General features: G+C 38.4%; 1 protein-coding gene across 2 annotated transcripts in view; it reads right to left on the bottom strand.

Annotated features, from left to right (window-relative positions):
- Positions 1-818: 818 nt before the first annotated feature.
- LOC136857615 (polypeptide N-acetylgalactosaminyltransferase 1) overlaps positions 819-27,727 on the bottom strand; it is a 145,533-nt gene continuing 118,624 nt past the window's right edge. For both annotated transcript variants that reach the window (XM_067136399.2, XM_067136400.2), the window contains exons 8-12: positions 22,010-22,127; positions 17,002-17,182; positions 13,172-13,314; positions 8,790-9,056; positions 819-3,524 (exon numbers count right to left, since the gene is read on the bottom strand). In XM_067136399.2, the coding sequence (XP_066992500.1) occupies positions 3,384-3,524; positions 8,790-9,056; positions 13,172-13,314; positions 17,002-17,182; positions 22,010-22,127 (850 nt within the window). In that variant the 3' untranslated portion in view covers positions 819-3,383. The remainder of the gene's footprint in view (positions 3,525-8,789; positions 9,057-13,171; positions 13,315-17,001; positions 17,183-22,009; positions 22,128-27,727) is intronic.

The raw sequence follows: 27,727 nt of genomic DNA, 5'->3' as shown, positions 1-27,727 counted from the left end.
AAGATTGAACGCTTCAGGATTTCAAGTCAACACGGAGCCGAAGCAGTAAAGTTATTTGTAGAACTGAATAATGTTCTGTTTACAGCAGAAGCGAGTCCTTTTCCATGCATTGGGGCCAATATCAAGCACCCACGGCTAAGTCCTGGCCAGTGCCAGGCTCCTCACTTTCATCAATCCTTTCCGACCTACCTTGGTCAACTCTGGTTCATTTCCGAACCCGACACAATTAGGTCATGAGGGCTACAGAGTCTTTCATTTTCATGCCTTTTATAATGATGCAATACTATGATGAATTGGAAGTGATATATAGGCCTACATATTATGTGCTTCTGAAACAAGATCTTTCCTGCAGCATAAATCTGGTGGAAGGATATGGTTAAGGACAGGAAGATAGTGCAGTGGATTAGTAGTGATCTTCAAATAAATAACTATAAAATATTTAAGAAAACAAAAATGTATAAAATTTTATTAAAAACAGTTTACAAAATATACAGATGTCATTGGAACATGTTAACTGGTGTACAAAATGCCCATAGGTAATGTAGCACCGATGTCTGTATATTTCATCACTCAAAACAGAGTGAGCAGCATCACTCAAATCGTAAATCCTCAAAAATGATATTCAACAAAATAACTTGTCACTCTTTTACAGGAAAATAAATAGAATAATCTTATAATTTTATCAGTCATACAAACTATCACTGTAATATTGTGATTGTGCTCAATGTCCAACAACAAAGTTTTGTGGTCGTCTCTTAGCGTGGTACATTTAAAAATCAATTCCTGTAAGAATTAATAAAACATAGCTTACTGGTCCCTTTCTTTTTTTTTCTCTCTCTCTCTCTCTAATGTTGTGCATGGTTAGTTGCCACTTATCAGTCACAACATGGGCAATGTGAAGTGTTATTCCCCAAGTACTTACAATTTGTCAGACCAACGTACATAGAAATAAAAGGTCTTAATATTATTTCAACATGCCTGTCTTCAGAATATTCTGCCCTACTTTCCTTGGACAATTTATATCTCATATTTATAACAACCATGCAAGCCTCCATGACTCAGGTGGTCTCTCACCGCTAGGTTCCATCGTTACTACTATATGTGAGATTTGTGCTGGACAAAGCAGATATGGGACAGGTTTTTCTCCAGGTACTCCAGCTTTACCCTTATCTTTCATTCCAGCAACACTCTGCAATATCATTTCATTTCATCTATCAGTCATTAATCATTACCCCAGAGGAATGTGACAGGCTTTGGCAGCTGGGATAATTCCTATCCTTGCTGCTAGATGGAGGCTCTATTCATTACATTCTTGACCCAGTTGAATGACTGGAAACAGGCTGTGGATTTTCATTTCTAAGAACCATGTTTACATTGATTGATACATAAGATGAGAAGCCCAAATACTTTCTCATTTTTCAAGACTATTTTACACTTAATAATAATGGCGTGTGGCCTCTGAATAGTTTGGCGCAGGACTTTTGCGTATATACCCATAAGCAACCTTTGCATCTGTGAGTATGGGGCTCCACCTAGAATAAAATTTAATGTTGAATACATCCAAAGGAATCAGTCCTCAAACAAGAGTAAATAACCAATGAAGTTGAAATCTGCAGCCCAACTGAGTATTAAACCCATGACCCCTTGGTCCACAGGCTAGCATTATAACCAGCTAGTCACACAACAACCTATTTCTACACTTTATGGTAGTGGTAAGTCTTCAGTCAATAACTTACGACTTCATAAATAATGACCTCTAAACCCTCGAGCAAGCAACTTCAGGGTGTTATAGTTAGCAACCGGGCAATCGTGGGACTCCAGTTTACCCATGGGTGGTGGAAAAGTGTACATCCTAGCTTACTCTTCGTGGCTGAAGGCTGTAGAATATATCCACGGTATCTGATGCCTCGTGTAAGAGTCTAGTAAAGGGGGACCATGACTCCCTGTGGATGGGGACAGTAGCATAACACCCACAGTATCCTCTGCCTGTTGTAAGCGGTCACTAAAAGGGGGCCCTTATTTAGCAGCGTGAGTCCTGGCATTTCTTCCACTTACTTGTGTCAGGCTCCTCACTTCCATCTATCCTATCTGACCTCCCTTGGTCAACTCTTGTTCTTTTCTGACCGCAATGCTTTTAGGTTCACACCCTTCATGGCACTTCTCTTTTTTTGGTGGATGAGTTCATTTTTTGAAGTGTCGGACCTCTTCCATTAGTGTTATACAGAGGATGGTTGCCCAGTAGCACTTCTTAAAATAATAATTACCACCATCACCACCACCACCACCACCATTGGGGGATCAGGGGCTCTCAACTTGGGAATGTGGGTTGGTGATCACAGTTCCCCGAGCTGAGTCTGGCATTGCTTCACTTACTTTCAACTTCCCTATCCAACCTCTCTAAGTCAACTCTTGTTCCTTTCCGACCAGGGTGGTATTAAGTTTTTGGTCTTGCCTTTCTTTTGCTGATACTTTCATTCTTCGAAGTGTTGGACCTCTTTCATTTTCCCTCTGATTAGTGTTAAGAAAGAGTAGTTGCCCAGTTGTACTTCCTCTTAAAACAATCACCACTACCACAAGCATGTTTGTAATTGTCTCATCTTTACATTGCTCTGTCTTTCCACTCTAACCTGCTCCTATTACATCCACCTGTGGGTGGAGGCGGTAGAATAACATCCACAGTATCCCCTGCTTGTCATAAGAAGCATCTAAAAAGGCCCCAGGGTCTCTTAACTTGGAAACATGGGTTAGTGACCAGAGGACCCACAGCTGAGTCCTGGCATTGTTTCCACTTACTTATGCCAGACTCCTCACTTTCATCAATCCTATCCGACCTCCCTTGACCAACTTTTGTTCATTTCCAACCCTGACATAATTAGGTCATGAGGGCTAAGGAGTCTTTCATTTTCATGCCCTTTGTGGCTCTTGTCTTTCTTTGACCGATGCCTTCATTTTTCTCTCTTATTAGTGTTAAAAGAGGATTGCTGCCTAGTTGTACTTCCTCTAAAAACAATAATTACCACCACCACCACCTGCTCCTAATACGTGTTCCTGCCTTTCTATACATGATACAATTCGACAGTAAGTACAAATGACCTAATAACTGACATGCAGTAAAAGTTATGCCACGGATAAGAATATTTACCTAGAAATGGCCTCCCTATTTCTCTTGCTGCAATCCTTGCAATAAAACCTTACATATTGTAAAGTACAAATATTCAATTCTATTAATTTGGGGAATAACACATCTATATCTACATACAACTCCACAACTCATGGAAATAGATATGTTACACTGCCTTTATTCAATGTTAAATGGAATGTTTCAGAGATCCTGAGATTTTTGCAAGGAATGATGAATTACTTCAGCAGACCAACTAGCTGTATCATTTCCATGCAACATCCTCCAAAACCCACTGTTGTCCAGGGTAGCCATTACAAGATTCAAGCACAAGACTGTCTTCCGTGTTGTCTGAGCGAGGCAAGTCCAAGCACATGCCACTAGCTATATGCTCCATGGCCAATGTCTGGAAAATAACAACAGAACTGAATTTCCAAAGACATAATAATTAAAATAGAACAATAAATATTATGACACAAAAGATTTGTTTAACTATAATTTATATTAAGTGGTCGGTGGTGAAGTAGGAAATGAAATGTTTAAAAAAAAGAAGGTGAAATTAAACAGACCATATGTAAAATAATTTTCTGACAAGTAGTTAGATCTTATGGTTGGAACCCCTGTGGGTGGGGGGCGGTAGAAAACATTCACAGTAAACCCTGCCTGTCATAAGAGACGACTAAAAGGCGGCCCAGGGGCTCTTAACTTGAGAGCTTGCGTTGGCGATCCTGGGACACTTAGCTAAGTCCTGGCATTGCTTCCATTTATTTGTGCCTGGCTCTTCACTTTCATCTTTCCTATCTGACCTCCTTTGGTCAACTCTTGTTCTTTTCCAACCCTGATGGTATTAAGTTTCTGAGGCCTAGGGAATCTTTCATTTTCACGCCCTTCATGGCCCTTGTCTTTCTCTGGCTGATACCTTCATTTTTCGAAGTGTTGGATCCTTTCTGATTTTCTCTTTGATTAATGTTAACAGACGATGGTTGCCCAGTTGTACTTCCTCTTAAAAGAATAATTACCACCACTACTTCAACCTTTCATCTATACTATACGACCTCCCTTAGCCAACTCTAGTTCTTTACTGACCCCAATGGTATTAGGTATTGAGGCCTGGGGAGTTTTTCATTTTCACACCCTTCACTGCCCTTTGTCTTTCTTTGGCCGATACCTTTATTTTTCAAAGTGTCGGATCCCTTCAATTTTTTTTCTGTCTGATTAATGTTAATAGAGGATGGTTGCCGAGTTGTAGTTCCTCTTAAAACAATCACCACCACCACCACCACCACCACCACCACTTCCTTTTCATTTACTTTGTGGTAGTTCAAGAAATAGGACATGGTGGAAGATGGTAGTTACCAATGTTAAAAACCAACATATTAATGGTGTATGGAGAATGTAGGATGAATACTGTTTGTTCTTGTGCTTTGTACGCAGAATTATATCCCAAAAGGTGTCACCCATCTCGACAATTTTTTGTGAACCTTATCAACCAATTCTGTGAATTTGGAAGCGTAAGACCTAGAAAACGTAACAGAAACAAACGATTGACTGGAGAATAGGATGAAATCAATGTTCTAGCTGCTGCTGCTGCTGTAGATCCGCATGTTAGTTCCCGTGCAATCGCATACGGAAATGCAGGAGTCAGGCAAGTGTACTACACTTTCTCAGTTGTCATAAGTTTCATCCGTATCATGTCCCTCTCCATCAAGAGGTGCCAGGAAACAATTTTGAGAATCGTATTAACTGGCAGGCATTAAAGCAAGGTACACCAGATTTACCATGTATCTTCTTTTGTGATGAAGTAACTTTTACAAATCATGGCCAAGTAAACCTCCAAACTAAGCACTATTGGCCTGTAAATATTTCTCATTGGTTTTGCGTCTATGTGTGGTGTGGAATAGTGAACCATCAGCTCATAGGCCCTTTTTTCATAGAAGGAACACTAGATTCTCAAAAGTATCTCAACCTCCTAACAGACCAACTTCCAAAGACATTAGAAGATGTTCCACTGCAGAGTGCATGATGTACTACAACTTGTCTTCACTGATTGTTTCGAAATTGCTGAATTAGATGAAGGGGACTTGTACCTTGGCCAGCCCATTCAACAGATTTTACCCCTTTGGATTTATTTCTCTAGAGAAAGCTGAGACAATGTTTACAAGTCTATACTGTCTCCACCAGATGATAGGAAACAACGTATTACTGCTGCCTGCACTGAAATTTCTGATGAAATGCTAGAATGTGGCATCACTTTTTACATGGCAGAGCAGAAGATTGTAGAAGCTCGTGGTCGTCATTCTGAACACAACCTTTGAAGGCTAATTCCCTTTCATCTTCAGAATCCAAAGAATTTGTTTATTCACTTTTTTTTTTCCTGAATTTAGTACTGACACATGGAGCAGTATATCCACCAACTTGACATTAACGTAACATCTATATTTAATAACAAACAACATGCAACTTGAAATTTTACTATTGCTCTACTGTCAGTGAAGTCATAATATCAGCATATGCTGGGGCTAAATTCTTGTGCTAAATTCTTTAACCCCATCTGATGAGTCACAGAAAGACTCACTTGCTTTTCATATACTTAAACCTGCATCATCTGCCTTTAATAAGAACAGACCATCCTGATGCACAAGTAAAGAGGAGATTTTGCAGACAAGTCAGGAGAGTGGACTGAATATCTATTTCTCTGAAGCGCCTGTTACTTTAGTCCACCTACCTTACTGAGCTGTTTGTACCTAAAGCAAGTGGTACAGTCACATTTTATTCATTTTTTGTAACTTAGAGCCATATAAATGTATGTCCACTGTCATTTTTATGGCAATAAAATAATAATTAACCACACTAAGAGTAAATTATATAAATGAATGTGTCCAGTGATCAAAATTACACAAAATATATAAAGAACAATGATGAACATGTTTTGCCTAAGTCATAATGCAGCAAAATATATATTCTACAACAGATGTTTTTCCTCTCCTGTAAAATGACTAAAATGTGACTTTCCTTCGTTTAGCTCTCAGGTATAGAATGTACAGATCTGCCGGCAGTGGGGTTCGGATCCATTATCTTCTGATGCAAGCTGACAATTGTGTGTCCCAAGCAGCAGCGTTGTTGTTGTTGTTGTTGTTGTCGTCGTCGTCGTCGTCGTCGTCGTCGTCGTCGTCGTCGTCGTCGTCGTCGTCGTCGTCGTCGTCGTCGTCGTTGAAGAGAGAAACTAAGTACATGTACATTATTTATATATATGATTCGCACAAAGCACTATAAGTCTCATAACGCTTTCCTGCACTCTTGACAACATGACGGGTGTGACACTTTCACTTGCTGCCCTGGTCCCATCCCCGAGGTCATCCCTTTTATCGGGTAATGTTGCATAAATTATGTCACGCATGTATCCCAACAAAAAAAAACACCTCAATTTCTTCATCAGAATTGCTTGTAAACTACTTTTACTAGAATCATGAAGAAACAAAGAAAGAAAGGTAGAACACCATTAACATTCTAATTTACTCTAGTTTTTTGTTAATGTCAATAGGCATTGTTCCAATCAAAGAATCAAACTTTCTAAAATAACATAATAATTATTAAAATCTGTGGATGGGTTTCCATTATGAGCCCTTTGTTACACTTCATTTCTGAGAAAACAGCGCATCAAGAGCACCATGCATTTCAGGTACAAGTTTTAGGTGATTTGCCCTGTGTATCTATGGTTTGTTGTATCAGAATATAATTCTAATGTAGCATTACTTTTTTGATGGACAATTAGAAAAATGTTAGTTGAAATACACTGTCAATATGGAAACAAAAGCTTGGTAGTTAAAGTAGTGTATTGCACCAATGAAAATGTACATCCTCCTCCTCCTCCTCCTTTAATACAATTTATACATTATCTCTTTACACTTCCTTGGCACTTTCTTATGCCAGACAAGGTTTCTTACACTCTGGTAGAATGCATTGGCCTGTTGCACCCTCTTGCTAATCTCCATGTCCAGCCTTGTATTCTGCATTAATTCACTCCCTAATTATTTGAAAATGTCAACAGCTTCAAGGCTGTGACCACCCACTTTCACAATGCCTTTCCCTTGTCTTTCTCCTTTTCATACCATGGCCTTGCTTTTCTCTGCTCTCTCTGTGTCCAGCCTTGTATTCTACATTAATTCACTCCCTAGTTATTTGAAACTGTTAATAACTCCTTTGCAATTTTGTCCATAACCATCAGACACAAAAGAGGTGACAGCACACTCCCCTGTCTTAGTCCAGTTTCATTTCTAAATCATTCTGGCTTTCCGAACGGAGTCTGTATGCTGCTGATGCAGTTTTTGTACATTGCTTGCACCAGTTCTACAATTTGTGTACCCAGTCTCTTTTTGACCATGGTTTCCCAAACCTTCTCCGTGAAAACACTATCATATGCCTTTGTTAGATTTATGAATGTCATGACCAGATCTTTTCCATATTCCCAACTCTTTTTCATTAATTTCCTCATGATGAAGATTTGGTCCACTGTAGTTCTGTACATATAAAGGAAAAATTGGGAAAAGTGAGTAGAATAATTAACTGAATGGGAAAGAGTAAATTTAAAAGGAAATAAATGTTGCAATACACATGACAGATTTCATATTTGAGTCCGTATTGGCATTAAGTATTAACTTGTGAAATCCTTACATCAAATGTTCCTCCTTTGCAATACTACTACAATATACAAGACTACATTAAAATATATTAATGAAACATATTTTGTCATGCTTTCAAGATATCTTAAGTCACAAACAAAAACCTTTAAAATATAGTAAGGTCATTTCGAAGTTTCTACCAGTTTGACCAATGTAGTTGGAAGCACAGTTGTATCTTTTGAGCTAGTAAATACCTCAATTGGAATGTTTGTTGTTACTGTTGACAGTATGTGTGTTATAAAAAATGTTGACGTCAGTATTATGAGTTTCAAAAGCTATAGTAAAGTTTTGTTTTTATAAATAGGTTGGTGATCTGAAAAAATATTATTATAAGTGAAAGTGAGGTATTTTCTTTTGCTTTTTGGTTCTCTAGCAAGGGAAGTGGAGACTTTACTATTCAATTTGTGAATTATGTTGTCAACAAAATGTTTATTATAACCATTATTCAGTGCAATATTGTACATGTTAATTTCTTTTTTGAAATTCTTGGTTCACAGTGGGATGTTAAGGACTCTGTAGACTAAGCTATAAAAATCCTGCTTTCTTCTGGGTCCCTGGATGTTAAGATTCATTACTTATGATGTTACAAGTTTGTGCAGATGTCATATGTGAAGAAACTGACTTTTTCTAGTGATGGTAAGATCAAAAATGTTTTTAAAATTGTTAACTTCAGATTCAAAGGTAAATTTAATATGCAGTTCTAATGAATTCAAATGTTGAAGCAAAGGTGGTATTAAGTTTGAGAGACCGGGTGAGTCTTTCATTTTCAAGTCCTCTGTGACCCTTCCCTTTCTCTTGCTGATACCTTCATTTTTCAAAGTGTCAGGCACTTCTATTTTTTTTTGTGATAACAGAAAATGGTTGTCTAGTCATGCTTCACAATCACCAGCACCACCACTACTTTTCCCTCTGATAAGTGTTAGGAAAGGTTGGTTGCCCAGTTGTACTTTCTCTGAAAATTATAATCACCAAGAATGTGGATAAAAACTTACCCGTGGATTGAAATTCCAGTTCTGTCTGTTAAGACCACTACAGGCCATGATGCGAACTTTGGGCTGAGTAGTGCTGTGATCACGTTCAGGAGCATCCAAACATACTGATTCGTCTGTCATAACAGGACCTCCCTGTATCATAACAAACATCTGGACGAGGATGGGTTCAGTTTCACAAGGACTCATTCCAGCTGCACCCATGGGTTGGTTTAAACTTCCCTTGCCAGTAGGTTTATGGAGACATTCTCCTGTCCGACGGTTGCGAATCTGTAAACCCAGTACATGAAGGCATAAATAAATGTAAATCCATCAAGACAAGAAACAAATTTCATAGTCACTTTTTTGACAATTATGCTAGGTCATGCAGTCTAAATTGAGAAGTCATAGAGATGTTTAGAAGAGAGCCAAAATGGAACTGCATAGTAAATTTGCAACTGAAAATATTTTATACAAGATATGGCACTATCTTACTTGCATGCAACATTGGGTCAGAGAATATCCCACTTCACCCATTGTTCCCTTTTGACATTACTTCATACAGAGAGCAGCTCATTGACTTGCACCTGCGAGGGATATTTGTTCTCAGCTACGTCGAATCATCTTGGCGTCCTGGGAATCGGAATGGCTAGCTATCCGAACTACCAACAAGCTGACAGCAATTAAGAAGACAACTACCATTTGGAAGGGCTCTTTCTGGCCTTCATTGAGAGAGGCCGTAGTTTTGTGTAGGCTGAGGACAGATCGTGGAAGATCTAAAGATGGAAGAACCCCCAGTGTGTTCTTGTGGTGCCAACTTCACGTGGCCCACATCTTCACAGAGCGCACTGATCTCTCTGGCCTTAGACGGAACCTCAGCCTGCAGGAGACACTCACACTCATACTAGCCAATGATGCGACTACTGCTAATTTTGCCATTTGCTTTATGTATGAGAATGGATAATCAAGGGTATGTAAATTTCAAGTGTTTTGTTGCTCAGGGAACTTATGTACCCTTCTGATTTGTTTGCAACTGTTTCAGCTTCAAACAATACTTATGGTTTTATTTTGTAATTCATTTTCAAATTCCTTCATTGAATAAATTATTTTATTTTTAATTTCTTTTCCATGTAATTTGTTTAGAGAGGAGAATTACCTCACCATATTTCTAACCCCTGTGAATGGAAGTGGTAGAAAACATCCACAGTATTCCCTGCCTGTCATAAGAGGCAACTACGAAGGGGACCACGAGCCACCTATTCTGGCATCAAAACTAACGCCTGTTTATCATCTCTGATATTTCCTTCTTTCTCCTGTATTACTGGGCTTGGTGGTGCATTTGGAGCATTTAATGTATGCAGTCTTTTATTTGCAACAAATCTTCTTCCTCTGACCTGTGCCTGTCCACTTTGATGCGTGTAAAACTCACTTCTGCAAACACTTATAAGATTTAAGTTGTACCCATAACATGTGTAACATTGCAGATATCACAGGCAGCACACCTCTACTGTAGTTGCCATCCTGCCTTATATACAGCAGCTCAAATAGGAGTCAAAATTATTGTGTACCAGAATTTCCTGCCGAGTGCACAGTGCAAGTAGTCACTGCAGTTTTAAATTTCATATCCCCCTGTGGGTTGTGGTGGTGGTGATAGTAGAATAACACCCAAGGTATGGCCTTCCTGTTGTAAGAGATGACTAAAGGGGGCCCCAGGGTTGTCTTGACTTGGGAATGTGGGTTGGCTACCATGGGGCCCTTAGCTGAGTCTAGACTTGTGCCAGGCTCCTCACTTTCATCTATCCTATCTGAACTGCCTTGGTCAACTCTTGTTCTTGCATTTGGTTTCTGAGGTCTAGGGAGTTTTCCATTTTCAAGCTCTTTGTGGCCCTTGTCTTTCTTTGGCCGATACCTTCATTTTTCAAGGTGTCGAACCCCTTCCTTTTTTTCTCTGATTAGTGTTAATAAGGATGGTTACTCAGTTGTACTTCCTCTTAAAAAACAATAATCACCACCACCACCACCATTTAAATTTAATTTTATTCCTTCAACAATATTATCGAGGAAATGTAGACATTATAAAAATAATAGACGTTTTGTTTTTAAAATTTTATCTGTGGACATTTTTGTAAATTAGGCATTTCATGTGTAGAGTTCCTTACTGTAGACAGTTTCTTTTTGTAGGACTCTTTTAAACTGGAAGAGAAGTATAATATGTGACTGCCTAAGATCTCTAGTTCTCCTGAATAAGGTGAGAACCTGCACCACTTCCCCTTCATTGAGATGTTTTATTGCATGTCTGCAGTTAAATAATGAGCTGGGCTGAGTGGCTCAGAAGGTTGAGGCGCTGGCCTTCTGACCCCAACTCGGCAGGTTCGATCCTGGCTCAGTCCAGTGGTACTTGAAGGTGCTCAAATACATCAGCCTCGTGTCGGTAGATTTACTGGCATGTAAAAGAACTCCTGCAGAATAAAATTCCAGCACCTCGTGTTCTCCCAAAACTGTAAAGTAGTTAGTGAGACATAAAGCAAATGATGTTATTATTTATAGTTAAATAATGACAATGTTTGCAGTGGCGGCTGCTGCAGAAAATCAGTTGTGTGCTGTAATTTATCCCCCCTATAAATAATAAAAATATTTAGAACAATTTGCAGTTTACAAGAGGCTCTCCACTGAGTTTTCTGTACTAAACAAATACGCAGACAACCCCAACACACATACACATTACTCATACAAAACTAATTAAATACATAATAACACCTACAATGACAAAACATTCACAAACTCTGAAACACTTGGTGTGAGCGCGCAAAAATAGAACTTCTCAGTGTTACTGAAATCAATGAAATAAAACCAGTAACATCATAATGCAAAATTACATGTTATGTTGTTATAGTGAAATTTATAAACTAGACATTTTGTAATTGAAGGAAATTACAATATCATATCCTTATTTTAACAACATAAAAAGTACAATTTGTATAGTTCAACGATTCACAAATGTGATTATGGAACAGGCAAGTTGGGCATATTAAAAGACCTGGCAGGAACAGCTGATGGCTTCCTCTACAGTATTTTGTTTACACGTTTGCTTTGAGCGATACTCTCTTAAATACTACCGCTGAGTCAAGTCGAAATGCAATTGTGACCAGTGCTGTAACTCTGTGGTCGAGCGAATCACTTTGAAGTGATGTCTTGGCTGTTGTTTCCACAGCACATCACAAAAGTTGGGTATGCATGTGCAAAGAGATTTCCTGCTTTCTGGCGAAAAGCTTAGAAATTCTTGCTGAGCTGTGATCTGCACAGCACCTGGCATGGAGCGCACGACTTGTTACCTGTCAATGCTCTGTATTTGATTGTAGATAATGTTATTAAAATAATTTATTTTTCAAATAGACAATGTGCTGCAGCACTTCAGTGTATAAGGGATGGCCACCTCTGAATGTTTGTCTTTTTCATCAGGATATGCTCATCGTGCATGAAGCATCCCTACGGCCACTTTTGTTTGAGAGGTCTCCTAACTGTGAAGTACATCCCCCAGTGAGTGAGGGCAGTAGAATACATCCACAGTACAGTATTCCTCGCCTGTCATAAGAGGTGACTAAAATGGGTACCAGGGACTTCCAACTTGGGAGCATGGATTGATGACTGCAGTTTCCTAGCTGAGTCTGGCATTGTTTCCATTGTGCCAGGCTCCTCTTCCTAGGCCTTTCCTATCACATCGTCGCCGTGAGACCTATCTGTGTCGGTGCGACGTAAAACAAGTAGCATTCTCTTTAACAGAGGGCACCTTGACATGGGCACGCCATCTTGTACAATGATTCTCGGCGCCCACGAACACCCGTGGCTACAAAGATTGTACAATTAAAAAATTACATCGACACTAAAATCTATGATCCCTCTACTCCATGACATGATTGAAAGTACCGTAGTTAAAATTATACCCAACAGATAGCACAACAAGCTACAAACAATGACCATGCGTTAAAACAGAGATCTCCGGGGCCCGTCACCAACCGGTGGCCACAGTACTACGGAGATCTCTGGGGACGGTCATTAACGTGTTAATAGAGGATGGTTGCCCAGTTGAACTTCTTCATAAAACAATAATTTCTACCACCACCACCACCACTAATGAAATAGCCCCAAAATTTAATTATGAATTTTAATGCAGTAATTGTTCCTTTCAAATGGACAGCATCATCGACTAAGCAATGAAGCCATCAGTAACGTGTGTGTTCAGTGCCTGGGACATAGCATATGTTCTAAAATATATTTCTCTACTTCTTTTGAGCAGTGTATACTGCACCTCTGCGTATGAAAGAATAACAGTTACTACACTCAAAGGCACAAACAATCTCTCCTTGAATTCTGCAGTATTATCATTCAAAATGAGTCTTTTCACATACCTTGCCAAAGAAACGATCTTCTTTGGGGAAGAAATGCTGTGGCCACACATTATCCAGGTACCACTCAAAGCTCTTACACTTGAGACGCTCTCTCAGTTCTAGGCGGGACCTCACACTCTGCTTATCCCTCAGACGTGCTGCCTCTGAAAAATACAAATTAATATTTCTAAATTAAGTTATAAATATGGTACATTACATGAATTAACTTTACATTATCTGGAAAGAACTTAATTTTAGCTATATTTTACAGATATTCCATTGTATGGTTTCTTCTCCTATAATTAATATTGAATGTAAAGCTACCCATGAATACATTACAACATTCACACTTCAAACTCATGCACATACAGTGGTTGAAATATTAGAAGATGATCATAAAAAGTAATTGAAATTCTTAACCAACAATCCTCCTAGATCTCTCTGTGGGTGAAAGTGGTAGAACCTATCTACACTTCCTGTGCCTGTCATAACAGACAACTTAATGGGGTACCGGAAGCTCTCAACATAGGAGCATGGCTTGGCAACCACAATCCCCATAGCTGAGTCTGGCACTGTATCCACTTACTTGTACCAGTCTCCTTGCCTTCATCTTTCCTACATTTTATGAATCTTACATTCATATTTTTCTGTATTGACAATACTTAATACCTAAAATCCCTTTGAAAAAATTAAATGAAATTAAACGAAATTAAAAAATTCCACCTTAGTCAATACATTACTCATTCAGGTTCCCTATGAGAATCAACATCTATATCGTCATTAGTCAATACAGTTCAAAGATCATAGTCTTTTCCAAAAAACATATGTCTGGGCACTTAATGAATCCCTTCTTGAATGCTGGAGAAAATACATTCTTGTTGTGTAAATCTGACAATGTTAAAAATTGAGGACAACCACTGCTGATTAATAAGTAAAGCAGCACACTTGGAAGAATAATCGTGTAAAACAAGGTTTTTCCTTTTTGAAGTCAACATGGAACATTGGGTGGAAAAGTTGACATGATAATGGGCATGGGGATCATTGTAAGTATCTAGGTGTTAATATAAGGAAAGATCTTCATTGGGGTAATCACATAAATGGGATTGTAAATAAAGGGTACAGATCTCTGCACATGGTTATGAGGGTGTTTAGGGGTTGTAATAAGGATGTAAAGGAGAGGGCATATAAGTCTCTGGTAAGACCCCAACTAGAGTATGGTTCCAGTGTATGGGACCCTCACCAGTATTACCTGATTCAAGAACTGGAAAAAATCCAAAGAAAAGCAGCTCGATTTGTTCTGGGCGATTTCCGACAAAAGAGTAGCGTTACAAAAATGTTGCAATGTTTGAGTTGGGAAGAATTGAGAGAAAGAAGAAGAGCTGCTCGACTAAGTGGTATGTTCCGAGCTGTCAGCGGAGAGTTGGCGTGGAATGACATTAGTAGACGAATAAGTTTGAATGGCGTTTATAAAAGTAGGAAAGATCACAATATGAAGATAAAGTTGGAATTCAAGAGGACAAACTGGGGCAAATATTCATTTATAGGAAGGGGAGTTAGGGATTGGAATAACTTACCAAGGGAGATGTTCAATAAATTTCCAGTTTCTTTGAAATCATTTAGGAAAAGGCTAGGAAAGCAACAGATAGGGAATCTGCCACCTGGGCGACTGCCCTAAATGCAGATCAGTATTGATTGATTGATTGATTGATTGATTGATTGATTGATTGATTGATTGAGTAGGAAGTCCTTCATTTTCATGCCCTTTGTGGTTGTCTTTCTTTGGTTAAAACCTCCATTTTTTGAAGTGTCAGACCCTTCAGTTTTCTGTTTTTGTTTTTTCTCTCTAATTAGTGTTAATAGAGGATGGTTGCCCAGTTGTACTTTCTCTTAAAACAATCATCACTACCATCATCTGCCTACTTAGATATACATAGTTCAGTAACTGGTCACTTGAAAGGGCACTATAAAGCAGTTTTTCTCATTTGCATCAATATACAGCTTGACATGAGCTTTTCAACCTTTTTCCAAATATCTCAGTTTCAGAAAAAATTGGCAGTAGGCTGTCACTCTTGTAATGGCCACAGGGTTTTGAGGGTTTCACATATTTACTTACAGTATTAGAAATAAAAGAAAAATATTATGTGGATAATAAATTCTATTCAACAGAATGTGGTACACTTGGAATGTGAGTAATAACCTGGTGTAGTATGGGTCTGTGATATGAGAAAGAAGAGACATAATTTAAAAGTTTGAGAGTAATATTACAAGTAAAATAAATGAATTGCTTAATGTGCTGGGATAGTTGCTTGGCACAACATTCAAATTAAAATGTCTGAGGAAATCAACCACCAGCTGAGCGTGCGAGTCAATACAGCACCATCTTGTAATAGAGTATGCATGTGTCGTCACATATTTAGCACAAATTTTGCATTACTTTGAAGCGCTATTCCATGAAAACTATGTTTCAGACTCTTTTTTGTTGCAACAGGCAGCCATCTCTTTTCATTTATCAACTGAGATATTAAACATAGTCGTAAGTTAAATACTCTTGGCGATATATGCATTCTGAACACTAAAAGTATCTTAACATATTTCTTTCCATGTACCCATTCTCGACGAAAGTAAGTCTACGTTAACACATTGCCGACCAGATGCTTGAGCTTGTCACATACCCTGTGGACCGGACATTTTTCTACTAAGCGTACTAGGGTGCACTTGATTATAAAAATGTACATAAATATTAAACCAGTTAAGACTTTATCTTTAAAGTCGGTGGATGTGCCTTTACAAAACCATCTTCAGCGTCAATTCCTAACACATCAATAATGTTTACATCGTTGTCGTCGTCAGAGTCACTTGAATAAATAAGCACACTAGGTACGGCGCGTAGAGGCTTGAATATCACTTCCACTATCATTCTCACATTCAGTTTCCACTAATTCATTATCACTATATCCATTTGAACGATCATCGGCATATAATTCTTCTAAGATATCGTCGTCAGCTAACACCGTATTCTGCGGGCGCTCCATCTTGTCATTGACTGAACCGGCAGAAAGAAAGTCGACATTTCGAAACTAAATCAAAGAATAAAAGAGGCCGTGAATGAAAGAAAAGTAGCAGTTATACATCTATCATTTATTCTACTCAATGTGCAAGTCCGAAATAGTTCAATATATGGTCAAGAGATGTCACAGGAAGACCAAAAACAATGTCGTGAATAAAACCGAGATTTCTCGGGTCCCATCACCTACCGCTGGCGAGCGTACTACGAGATTTCTTGGGGCCCGTCACCCATGTGTTAAAATCCAACCTATGGCGTTTTCATTCTTAGGTATCAACCTATCATAATATCACATGTTGCTGCCATAATTCAGTTTTGATTTCTGAAACTTGTACCACTACAGAAATGTGTATACATTATCTGGACCCCTTTGTATATCAACCATTGTACTGGAGAATCTAAGAAGAGGCAAATGAGATGGCATATGGCTTTTAGTGCTGAGAGTGTCCGAGGACACGTTCGGCTCACCAGGTGCAGGTCTTTCGATTTGACTCCCGTAGGAGACCTGCGCGTCGTGATGAGGACAAAATGATGATGAAGACAACACATACATCCAGCTCCCGTGCCAGCGAAATTATCCAATGATGGTTAAAATTCCAGACCCTGCCGGAATCAAACCCAGGACCCCAGTGACCAAAGGCCAGCTCGCTAACCATTTAGACACGGAGCCAGAATAAGAAGAAGCAACAGCTCTTCACTGGTTATTCTGCCATTGGTACCCATGATTTATAGCTATCCATTGTCAGGTAGGTAAGTATTTTAGTAAGAGGAAACTTTCAATACTTACCTGGAGTAAATTTAAAGAAAAATTCTTTCCACTCATCCATCCACACCACAGCAACACGAGCCAAGTTTGAATAGAGAATTTCTCCTACTCCACCAGGAAATGTGTACGGTGATGACTTGCGGAAGAGATGACCGACATGAGAACAAGGAACTATTTCTATACTGCCCCCACACTGCCATACCTAAAAACAAACAGTTTAAAAGAGAAGTTAGTAAAGTTAGTACTGACATTTTATTATCAGTATATCATATGTTGTTTAATTCCCATTTTGTTAACAGCAATAATTTGAACATATGAAGAAAAGCAACAAGAGATAATTTAAATGTATTTTATAGAAAAGAACAATAAGTATCTTGCGTTCACAGCCCTGGAACATCCTGTAGGAATAACTTCCAGAGATTCAATCCCCTTCCACGCCCGGAGGGTGGAGGCGGTAAAATAACCACCTCCTGGCATTGCTTCCACTTACTTGTGCCACGCTCCTTTCTTTATCCTGTGCAACCTTCCTTGGTCTCCCTTGTGGGTGGAGGTGGTAGAATAACATCCATGGTAAACCCTGTCTGTCATAAGAGGCAACTAAAAGGGGCCCCAGGGGCTCTTAACTTGGGAGCATGGGTTGACGACCAAGGGACCCTTAGCTGAGTACTTGGAATACTTCCACTTACTTGTGCTAGGCTCCTCGCTTTCATGTATCCTACCTGATCACCCGTAGTTAACGCTTGTTCTTTTCCAACCCGGACAGTATTATGTTTTCGAGGTCTAGGAAGTCTTTCATTTTCACGCCTTTCAAGGACCTTCATTCTTCGAAATGTCAGACCTCTTTCACTTCCCTCCAATTAAGTGTTAATAGATGATGGTTGCCTAGTTGTACATTCTGTTAAAACAATAATCCACTGTGATCACTCCTACCACTAACATTAAATTACAAAATATCAGTGTAAGTTATGGTAAACTTATGCCATTTTCAAGATCAGGACACTGATTTCCTTATAAATTACCATCTTACACCAAAGATGGCTGATTCATTACATGCTGATGATATTCTTGATGATATCATCATGTAAAAGTGCATTCTTTTTCCTTGTTTTATAAATGTAAATGTGACTTTGAACGTTTTAAAACTGCAATATACAGGGTGAGTTTTAAGTCCACCAACAAACTTCAGACAGTGATTTCTGACTGAAAATAGAGCACAAAAGTTCATATCACCTTGTGCCCATAAATGCATAGTTTCCACAATAAATGGCACTAACGACAATCTCTCATAACTTGCTGAGTGCATTTTATGTGTTGCAGATAGTGTTATTTAAGCAATGTAGAAGCACAATGGTCCGGTATTCATTCCAGAAACAAGACGAGATGATGTTTGTGTATAGCTAAGCAGGTGGAAACATAGTCTGACAGACAGCACCACCCATATCACACAACATTTGAAGCCATTGTTCAACAACTGTATGGGCATAGGTCCTTTGTGAAAGAAGAAAGTGCAGGGCAGCCACGGACTATGTACACATCAGATGTGGAGGAACATGTTCTCCATGATTTTGAGAACAACCCTGGCACAAGCTACTGGCAAGTGGTTGCATTATTTAAGTTGTTTGATATATATTTCGATTCTGGTCGCATTTTGAGTTGCAGAAGTAATGTGACTGTGTTACCATGATTGTTGTTTAAACATTTATGTAAAAGTCAATTAGGTTGAAGCGAATTTCAATTTAAATAGATTTATTGTATCAGTTATTGTATTAATTATCAAAAGCAAACTATTACTGGCCAGTATTTTAGGTTTATTTAAGAATTGTTTCTATTACCCATTAATTACTAATTTCTTTAATCTTTGGTAAAAAGTATCAGTTTTCAATTTTCTTCCAATTTTAATTGATTGTAATTATTTAAATATTTTGATTCCATCTTTAGGTGTGTTGTCATTTGGTATACTTATAGTACCTTTACTAACTTGCCAAGTGTAAATTTTGTTTTTGATCCTGGTCTCTTTACCTTTAATTAATTTTGGACCCCATCAACACATTATTTTTGTAGCTTACTGCACCCAAGGTAAGTAGCATTGTTCTGTGTTCTTGTATTTGGTTGTTTTGACCATGTTCATTTTGAGTGTCCTTGGGCTGTTGCAGTAAGTTGGAAGATTCAAGACTCAACAAAGAAAACCATTATGGAATACATCTAAGGTTTTTATGTTGGCATGGGACATTGTTAATTTGCATCTATCTAAAGAGACTTTTCGGCAACGATTTTCTGCACTTGATTGTGTTGGAATATTCTTCACCAATCCAAAAATTGCTTAATATGGACTAATTAATTAAATTAATTGTTAAGACAAATATACTGTGAAACCATGTCATGTGAAAGTAATTATATTATTAATCGAGTTACTGAGGTAATATGGAATGGCAGTATATGGGCCTATGAGTGTTAAAGTCATCCTATAAGTTTCATTTAGTTGGGATCCTTGTTTGAGTTGAATTTCTACTCCTATTTTGGAGGATTTATTATTATTATTATTATTATTATTATTATTATTATTATTATTATTATTATTATTATTATTATTATTATTATTATTAATGAGTGTTTTATTCTATCAATATTTTTTTGCTATGCTTGTAATGTGATCTCTAACTGTATGGTTATTGATTGTGTGATAACCAGTGTCGACTGATTTCTTGTAATGGGATTGTTCTTCTTTTTCTGCTTCTTCTGGTGTCGGGTGTTTAAATTCTATCTCATATGTGCATTATGCCACTTCCAAGGCCACTTCACATTAAATTCAATCATAACGATTTTGCCCTCTGTTAAATCTTTTGTTTATGTGCAATGAAATTTAAATCATACCATCTAATCTTAAATTATTATTATTATTATTATTATTATTATTATTATTATTATTATTATTATTATTATTATTATTATTATTATTATTATTATTATTTAATTTTTTAATTTTTTTTAACACTGCAGTTAGTAGAGAGTTGAAATTTGATTCTCCTAATTCTTAAATTTTCTTCTCCTAAACACTCACCTGAACTATCCACTTCCGTGTTTTGTTTTATTCCTTTCATTATTATTTGCGTAATTTCTCTTTTGTGTAACTTACGCCTTAATTATGCAGGCCTTGCCTGTTGTTAATGGTAGCTTGGCTTGAGAAGCTGCATTTCGGTTCATGTGTAATTTGTTCTTTAGTTTTGGTGGAACGTTAATATATTTTCCCTTTAAATTTTGTAATTGTTTCAGGGAATATTTACAGTACTACAGTTTATTATTTAATCATTTAATTTGATTATTTAACTTGTTTGATACTTATTCCAATTCTGGTTGCATTTTGAGTTGCAGAAGTAATGTGACCATGTTACCATGATTGTTCTTTAAACATTTATGTAAAGGTCAATTAGGTCGAAGCAAATTTCAATTTAAGTAGATTTATTGTATCAATTATTGTATTAATTATCAAAAGTAAACTATTACTGGCCAGTATTTTAGGTTTATTTAAGAATTGTTTCTATTACCCATTAATTATTAATTTCTTTAATCTTTGGTTAAAAGTATCAGTTTTTCAATTTTCTTCCAGTTCTAAATGATTGTAAATATTTAAATATTTTGATTCCACCTTAGGTGTGTTGTCATTTGATATACTTAGTACCTTTACAAACTTGCTAAGTGTAAATTTTGTTTTTGATCCTGGTCTCTTTACCTTTAATTAATTTTGGGTTCCGCCCACACTTTATTTTTGTAGCTTACTGCACCCAAGGTAAGTAGCATTGGTCCATGTTCTTGTATTTGGTTGTTTTGACCGTGTTCGTTTTCAGTGTCTGTTGCAATTTTTCAACATTTGTATGAGCATGGGTCCTTTGTGAAAGAAGAAAGTGCAGGGCAGCTGCAGACTGACATGATTTTGAGAACAACCCTGGTACAAGCTACTGGCAAGTGACCCACCAACATGGTGTGAGCCAAAGGATGGTTATCTGTATCTTACATAATGATTGCTATTATCCCTATCACCTACAACGTGTGAAGGTATTACCTGTGAATTTTCCACCACAGGAAAGATTCTGTTGACAATTTCTGCAACAGATCATCACCATTACTGGATTTCTGTCTTCAATCTTCTTCACCGATGTTGTGATTTTTGGTAGAAATGGCATAATTAACCTACATAATTGTCATCTGTGGGCTACAGAAAATCTTCATGGAATGGTTGAAGCATCTTATCAGCAGTATTTTAACATCAGTGTTTGGGCAGGGATAATTGGCAACCACTTTCTTGGACCATTTCTTCTTCCATAACGCGTGAACAGAGAAACGTGTCTGGACTTCCTGCAAAACACTCTGCCTCCACTGCTGGAGAATGTGCCTTTGCAATATACGACAGGCAATGAGGCTGCAGTACGATGGAGCGCCAGCCCACTTCTTCCTTACTGTTTGCCGACACCTCAACATCTTCCCTAGACGTTGGATGGGACATGGAAGCCCTCTTGCATGGCCTGCTTGATCATCAGACTTAAACACCCTGGATTTTTATTTGAGGGAGCATCTGAAAGGCATTGTGTACAGTGAGCCTGTTCCTAATCTTGAGACCCTTGAACAGCATGTCTATGTAGCCTGTGATGCTATTTGGACACAGGCCGGAACACTGAAACAAGTGAAGCAATCCATGAGGCAAAGTGTGAATGCATCCATTGCATAACATGGAGGCCACCTTGAACATTTGTTATGACAAGGATGGGATTCAGGCCATGTACTGTATGCCAGGGCTCTTTGTTTGATGTCTTTCTTCAGCGCCATCTACCGTGGAAACTATGCATTTCTGGGCATAAGGTGATATGAACTTTTGTGCTCCATTTTCAGTCAGAAATCACCCCATGAAGTTTGTCAGTGGACTTAAAACTCACCCTATATATATAGTAACACTTATACTCTTTCTAGACAGAAAATGAAAATTACTGAATTCATTAATACCGGTATATTATTACTTAACATAAATGAAATAACCTACCCTGAAGGACATCTCCAAATTTTCTCCGCCCCAGATCTCCATGTGTTCATCATATCCTCCAAGCTCAAAGAAGTACTCTCTGTCCATTGCAAAGAGGCCACCTGCCATGGCTGGAGTTCTGAGGAAATAAAGGCAAACAATCAGGCATGGAAATTAGTTCAGAAAGATATAAACTGAATACTGTATTAGTAAAACAATATGATAATTTTAGTTACTGGTATATGAACCATGTATTTCTTATCAGACCTCTAATAACCCTCAAGATAATACCAAGTACCATTTACAAGGAAAAGTAACAAGTTTATTACATCCTCTTGTGGTGATGGTATAAGAAAATGTTCCATCCATTGTATGCTTTGCTATTATAAAAGGCAACTAAAAGGGTTCTTTCCACAGTGGCTGTAAACTTGCAATAATTGACTGGCAACCACTAACCCCATAGCTGAGTCTGACATTGCTCCAATTCCCTGTGGGTGGGGCCAGTAGAATAAAATTTCATAGGATCCACTGGCTGTTTAACAGGCAACTTTAAGAGGGACCAGAGGGACCAGAGGCTCTCTACTTGGGATTGTGGATTGGCGGCCACCTAGCTGAGTCTGGCATTGTTTCGACTTATTTGTGTCGGGTTCTTCACTTTCATCTTTCCTATCCGACCTTCCTTGGTCAATTCTTGTTCACATCCAACCCTGATGGTATTAGAAAGCACTGAAGGCCTAGTGAGTCTTTCATTTCCACGCTCTTTGTGGTCCTTGTCTTCTTTAGCTGATAACTTCAGTTTTGAAATGTTAGACCCCTTCCATTCCTATCCTCTGATTAATGTTAATAGAGGTTGGTTGCCAGTTGTACTTCTTACTAAAACAATAATCACCACCACTCAATGGTATTAGATTTGCAAAACCCAGGGATATTTAATTTTCATATCCTTCAAGGCCCTCCCCTATCTTTTACTGATACCTTCATTCTTTGAAGTTCGTTTTCTTCCTGATTAGTGTTAAGAGAGGATGCTTGCCTAGTTGTACTTCCTCTTAAAATAATAATCACTACCACCACCACCACTCTGACTTTATCATCTTCCCAGTGGATGTCGAACAAAACAAACAGGTCACTGTGTAATGTCCAATGGTATCTCTTAGGGATATCCTGTAAGTCTAACGAGTCCTGTAAGTCTGTGGCAGACCACATTGTCTAATTCCTCTAAGAGATTGTTTAATATTGTTCTAGTGGCACTCCAGATAGAACAGTACATTGCTTACTTCTAAGTACTTGTGAAGGTAGCAATTCTGGGCTTATCATCTGCTACTTCCCCCTGTGGATGGGGATGGTAGAATAATACCCACAGTATCCCTACCTGTCGTAAGAGACGACTAAAAGGGTGCCTTAGGGGCTCTGAATTTTAGAGCGTGGGTTGGCAATCACGGGGCCCTTAGCTAATTCCTGGCATTGCTTCCACTTATTTGTGCCAGGCCCCTCATTTACATCTGTCCTAGCTGACCTCCCTTGGTCAACTCTTGTTCTTTTCTGACCCCAAAAATATTAGAGCAAAAAAAATAATTACTGTATTCCTTTAAATGGAATGTTTTATATTTCCACCATTCAGTACTTTTAGACTGAGTACATGTTTCAGTCAGTGAGACTTCCTTCAGCTAATCAATTACATAACCAAAATTACTTTTAGAATTACTAGAATATCACAGTTACAATTTGATTTCAACAAGTAAATTACTAATAAGATTACATTTTGTAAAGAGTAATGCTTACAAGAATACTAACAATATAACCTTTACATGTAATCTGATTACTTTTACTCAATTACTTCCTGTTGTATACAAGGAACTTGATAAACAAGGCACAACATAAAAGTTTATTATTAGGAAATATTCATACAGTATGTACATAAAAGAAACGAAACTTGTCTTGATGTTTGTAGTGCTGCACACATTAATTGATAACATAAATTAGCAGACTGATGGTCTAGGAATTATTTACAATTATATACACTAATACTTGTATGTACATTGAGTTCTATCTTGATCAGATAGGCTGCTCGGATGAATGAATGTCCGTGATAGCTGACGGCTATCTGTAGTACGTAGAATTACAAGTGTGACTTGTAGTAAAGTCTGCAGTAGCGGAATGCTAGGTAGAAGTTGAGGAACTTGCAAGGAACTTGCAGTAAAGTTCATGAGTAGCAGAATGCTAGAACGGGATGCACGTCAGTGATACGGGAGGCAGGATACTTGAGGCGATGTCCTGAGGTGACACCTCCCGATCAGAGTTAGTCCACCTGTTCAGAACACTTATTTAAGAGGGTACCTCCGTGTCTGACATACGGTGTAGTCTGATCGCTGGACACTGTGGGAGTGCCTGGAGAGGAGAAATCATCGCCCAATATATAGCGCTGGCTGACGTCACAGACGATTACGTCAGTGCTCTGCGATTCGCCTCGTGGTACCTCAAAGCGTCGATGCTGGGCGGGCTGCGGAGCTTGCAGGCGGCGTAGGATACACACAAAACTTCCCAACTCTTGCCTATTCCTATCTTCATCATGCTAGGAAACCATCCACTGGAAAGTGTGGAAAGGAAAACTGTACATACCTCGACAGTGTAATATCTCGAGATACACTAGCCACAAAAGAGGTGGCAAATACGAGTGTAGAATAGCTCTCATTTTTATCAGCAAGTACAAACACTCCTCTGGGACCCCAAAGTACCAACAAAATCAAAGCTGGTGGTGTTCAATTAGTACTTCATACCATTCTTAACCTATGGTATAGAAACCTGCACCCTCACTAAGAAGGACTCATCAAGGTTACAGGCATCTGAGATGAAGTTCCTAAGGTCCACAATTCAGAAAAAACAGAACTGGACAAGTTAAGGAATGGCATGGTTAGAAAGGAAAATGGGATTGAGATATCATTGTTAAATCGGGTCAGCATGTCAAGATTGAGGTGGTTTGGGCATTTAATGAGGATTGAGCCAACAAGGACAGCTTATATTAACTTGGAGACACATATGGCAGGAAAACAGATGGTGGAAAGACCAAGAACCCACTAGATGGACATTGCAGATTGAAGAAGGACACTGGAGGACATCATTAACAACAGAACGTAAAAGGCTCGCCAACAGTACCCGGTAAACTCGAACTGTAAAATAATGATGATGATCTTCTAACAAGGAGAGGCCAGACCCTGCGTCCAACTGATTTCAACGAGCTTCAGTGTACCTGTAGGGGGGAAACTCAACAGTAACTACTGTATAAGGGTTTAGTTCAATATACTTTTCTTTTCAAAAAAAATGAGGTCAAATATCATGACACAGGATCCGCTTCGGACCAAGTGGAGATGATAGAACACTAAAAGGCGAACACATTTTATTTAAACATGTCAGGTCTGCAACCTAATAATTTCCAAAAAATTGATGAATTTCAATTCTAATGCAATGCACATATACTTGGGGAATCACACTGCAATTAACCGGAGTACTGGCTGAGTGGTCACCGTACTTGTCTGCGAGCTTCGAAGACGTGAATTCGATTCTCTCGCAGATGTATTTCTTATGCAAAATAAATTAATATTTCAGGGAACATGAAGATAAAAATGCAGACAAAAATATTACGCAAATTGCATTACACTTTGTTTTCTACGTGAAATCAATATAGGCCTAAACGTTCACATAGTTACTGCTAGATCTCTCTCTATGTTAATTTTTATCTTCACATTCCCTCAAATAATAATTTATTTTGTACAAAAAATATACTGTAGCCTCGACGAGACTCAAAATCATGTCGTCCAGTTTCGCAGACAAGTTCGCTGACCACTCGACCACCGCTCCAGTTGCCTGAGGTGTAACTGTCTCCAAGTACATGTGCGTTACATTGGAACCGGGTATTCATCAATTTTTCGTAAATTATTAGGTTGCGAACTTGACATGTTTAAGTAAAATGTGTTCACCTTTTAGTGTTCTATCACCGTCACTTGGTCTAAAGTGGATCCTGCGTTGTGACATTTGTCCTCAATTTTTTCAAAAGTGGAAGCGTATTAACCTAAACCCTTATACACAAGTTATTATTGAGTGTCCCCCAACAGGTACATTAAAGTTGGTTGAAATCGTTGGACACCGGGTCTGGCCTCTCATGTCAGTGGAAGTCAAACACACAGGCAAAATATCAGTGCTCTATTCTTATCTTCACCATCCTCTTGGAGGGAGTTAAGCAAAACAAATAGATCAGTGTAACAGTATATATAGAGAGACAGGAACAAGAAAAGGAACACAAATACACAAATACAATGGCAGATCAATGTGGGAAGAGAGAGCAATAGAAAAAAGACACAAGGACAGACATAAAAACAAAACACAGAAGGACAAGAACAATCTCCACATCTTCATACACAGCCGTCTTCAAACATATAGGCTCTCATCAATCCCAGTTCTTCTACATCCAGGTCCCAGGGGCTCTTAACTTGGAAGCGTGGGTTGGCAACCATGGGGCCCTTAGCTGAGTTCTAGTATTGCTTCCTCTTACTTGTGCCAGGCTGCTGACTTTCATCTATCCTATCTAACCTCCCTTGGTCAACTCTTGTTCTTTTCTGACCTCAAAGGTATAAGGTTTACGAATTCTAAGGAGTCTTTCATTTTCATGTCCTTATCTTTCTTTGGACGATACCTTCATTTCTTGAAGTTTTGGACCCCTTCTATTTTTTTCCCTCTGATTTGTATAAACAGAGGATGGTTGCTAGGTTGTACTTCCTCTTAAAATAATCACCACTATGACCAGAGCCGTGTTTAGGCATGGACCTTATGTGCCTAGGACTGGGATGGCAAAAATGAAAAGGTCCAATAGTTTGAAATCAAGTTTTTAGAATGTGTGCACTTTCATAGTATTCAAAAGCGAAAGTTCCCAACATGAACGACGGAGTTTTCTTTCCACTTATGTGAAAGCTGTTGGTAATAACATTATAAATGCCACCACAATGTTGAAACATAGCTTCCTTGGTTCTGCGTATGAGTGTCGAGATAACTTCGGGCTGCAACTTATTCAAGCAGGCGGTGGGTGAATCAATGCCGTCTAGAGACAACCCATAATACCGAGAGTTCCGGGGGAAAGTCACTTTTATTCATTTTTTGAGAGTTTTATTAACCCTACAACTGGTAAACATTGCGATCGCGATGTATTTCCGTGTAGCTCTACCGCTAAAGTCGCCATCACGATGCATTATGTCAGCGCTTATTAATCTTGCGATAGCTCCTTTATTGTCAATCAAGTGATCAATATTGTACACCACTTTAAAGAGGAAAGTCTGTTTATAATTATAACACATCGGTAAAGTAATTTAGAATCATGGAGAAGATTGGCATATGTGCAAAAAAAGAACATATTGCAGGCAACCATTTTCTTTGTTGTGGTTGCCAGTGCGTGTTTCGATGGTATTTGTATCTACAATAAAATGAGTGAATTGTCACGAAGCAGTAAAATTCCTGACTGTATTAGATTTAGAAGGCAAAGAAGATAGTGATGTCCTTGTGGAAGAAGGAAATACTGATTCTGACGTCAGCTGCTGATACACCCCCAGGAAAGCAATGCGCTTGTGCCCTGCCTGTTCAACTGCAGAAAAGATCATGCAGCCACTTCTCGTACCCAGGATATAATTGCAGTGTTCATCAACACTGTTATCATATATTAGAAGATTACTGGAGACCCACGAAGGCAGGAAGAAGAGA

This window comes from Anabrus simplex, chromosome 1, assembly GCF_040414725.1.
Source record: "Anabrus simplex isolate iqAnaSimp1 chromosome 1, ASM4041472v1, whole genome shotgun sequence".
Classification (NCBI taxonomy): Eukaryota; Metazoa; Arthropoda; class Insecta; order Orthoptera; family Tettigoniidae; genus Anabrus; species Anabrus simplex.
The sequence above is the reverse complement of the archived record's forward strand: the minus strand, read 5'-3'. Positions and strand labels throughout refer to the sequence as shown.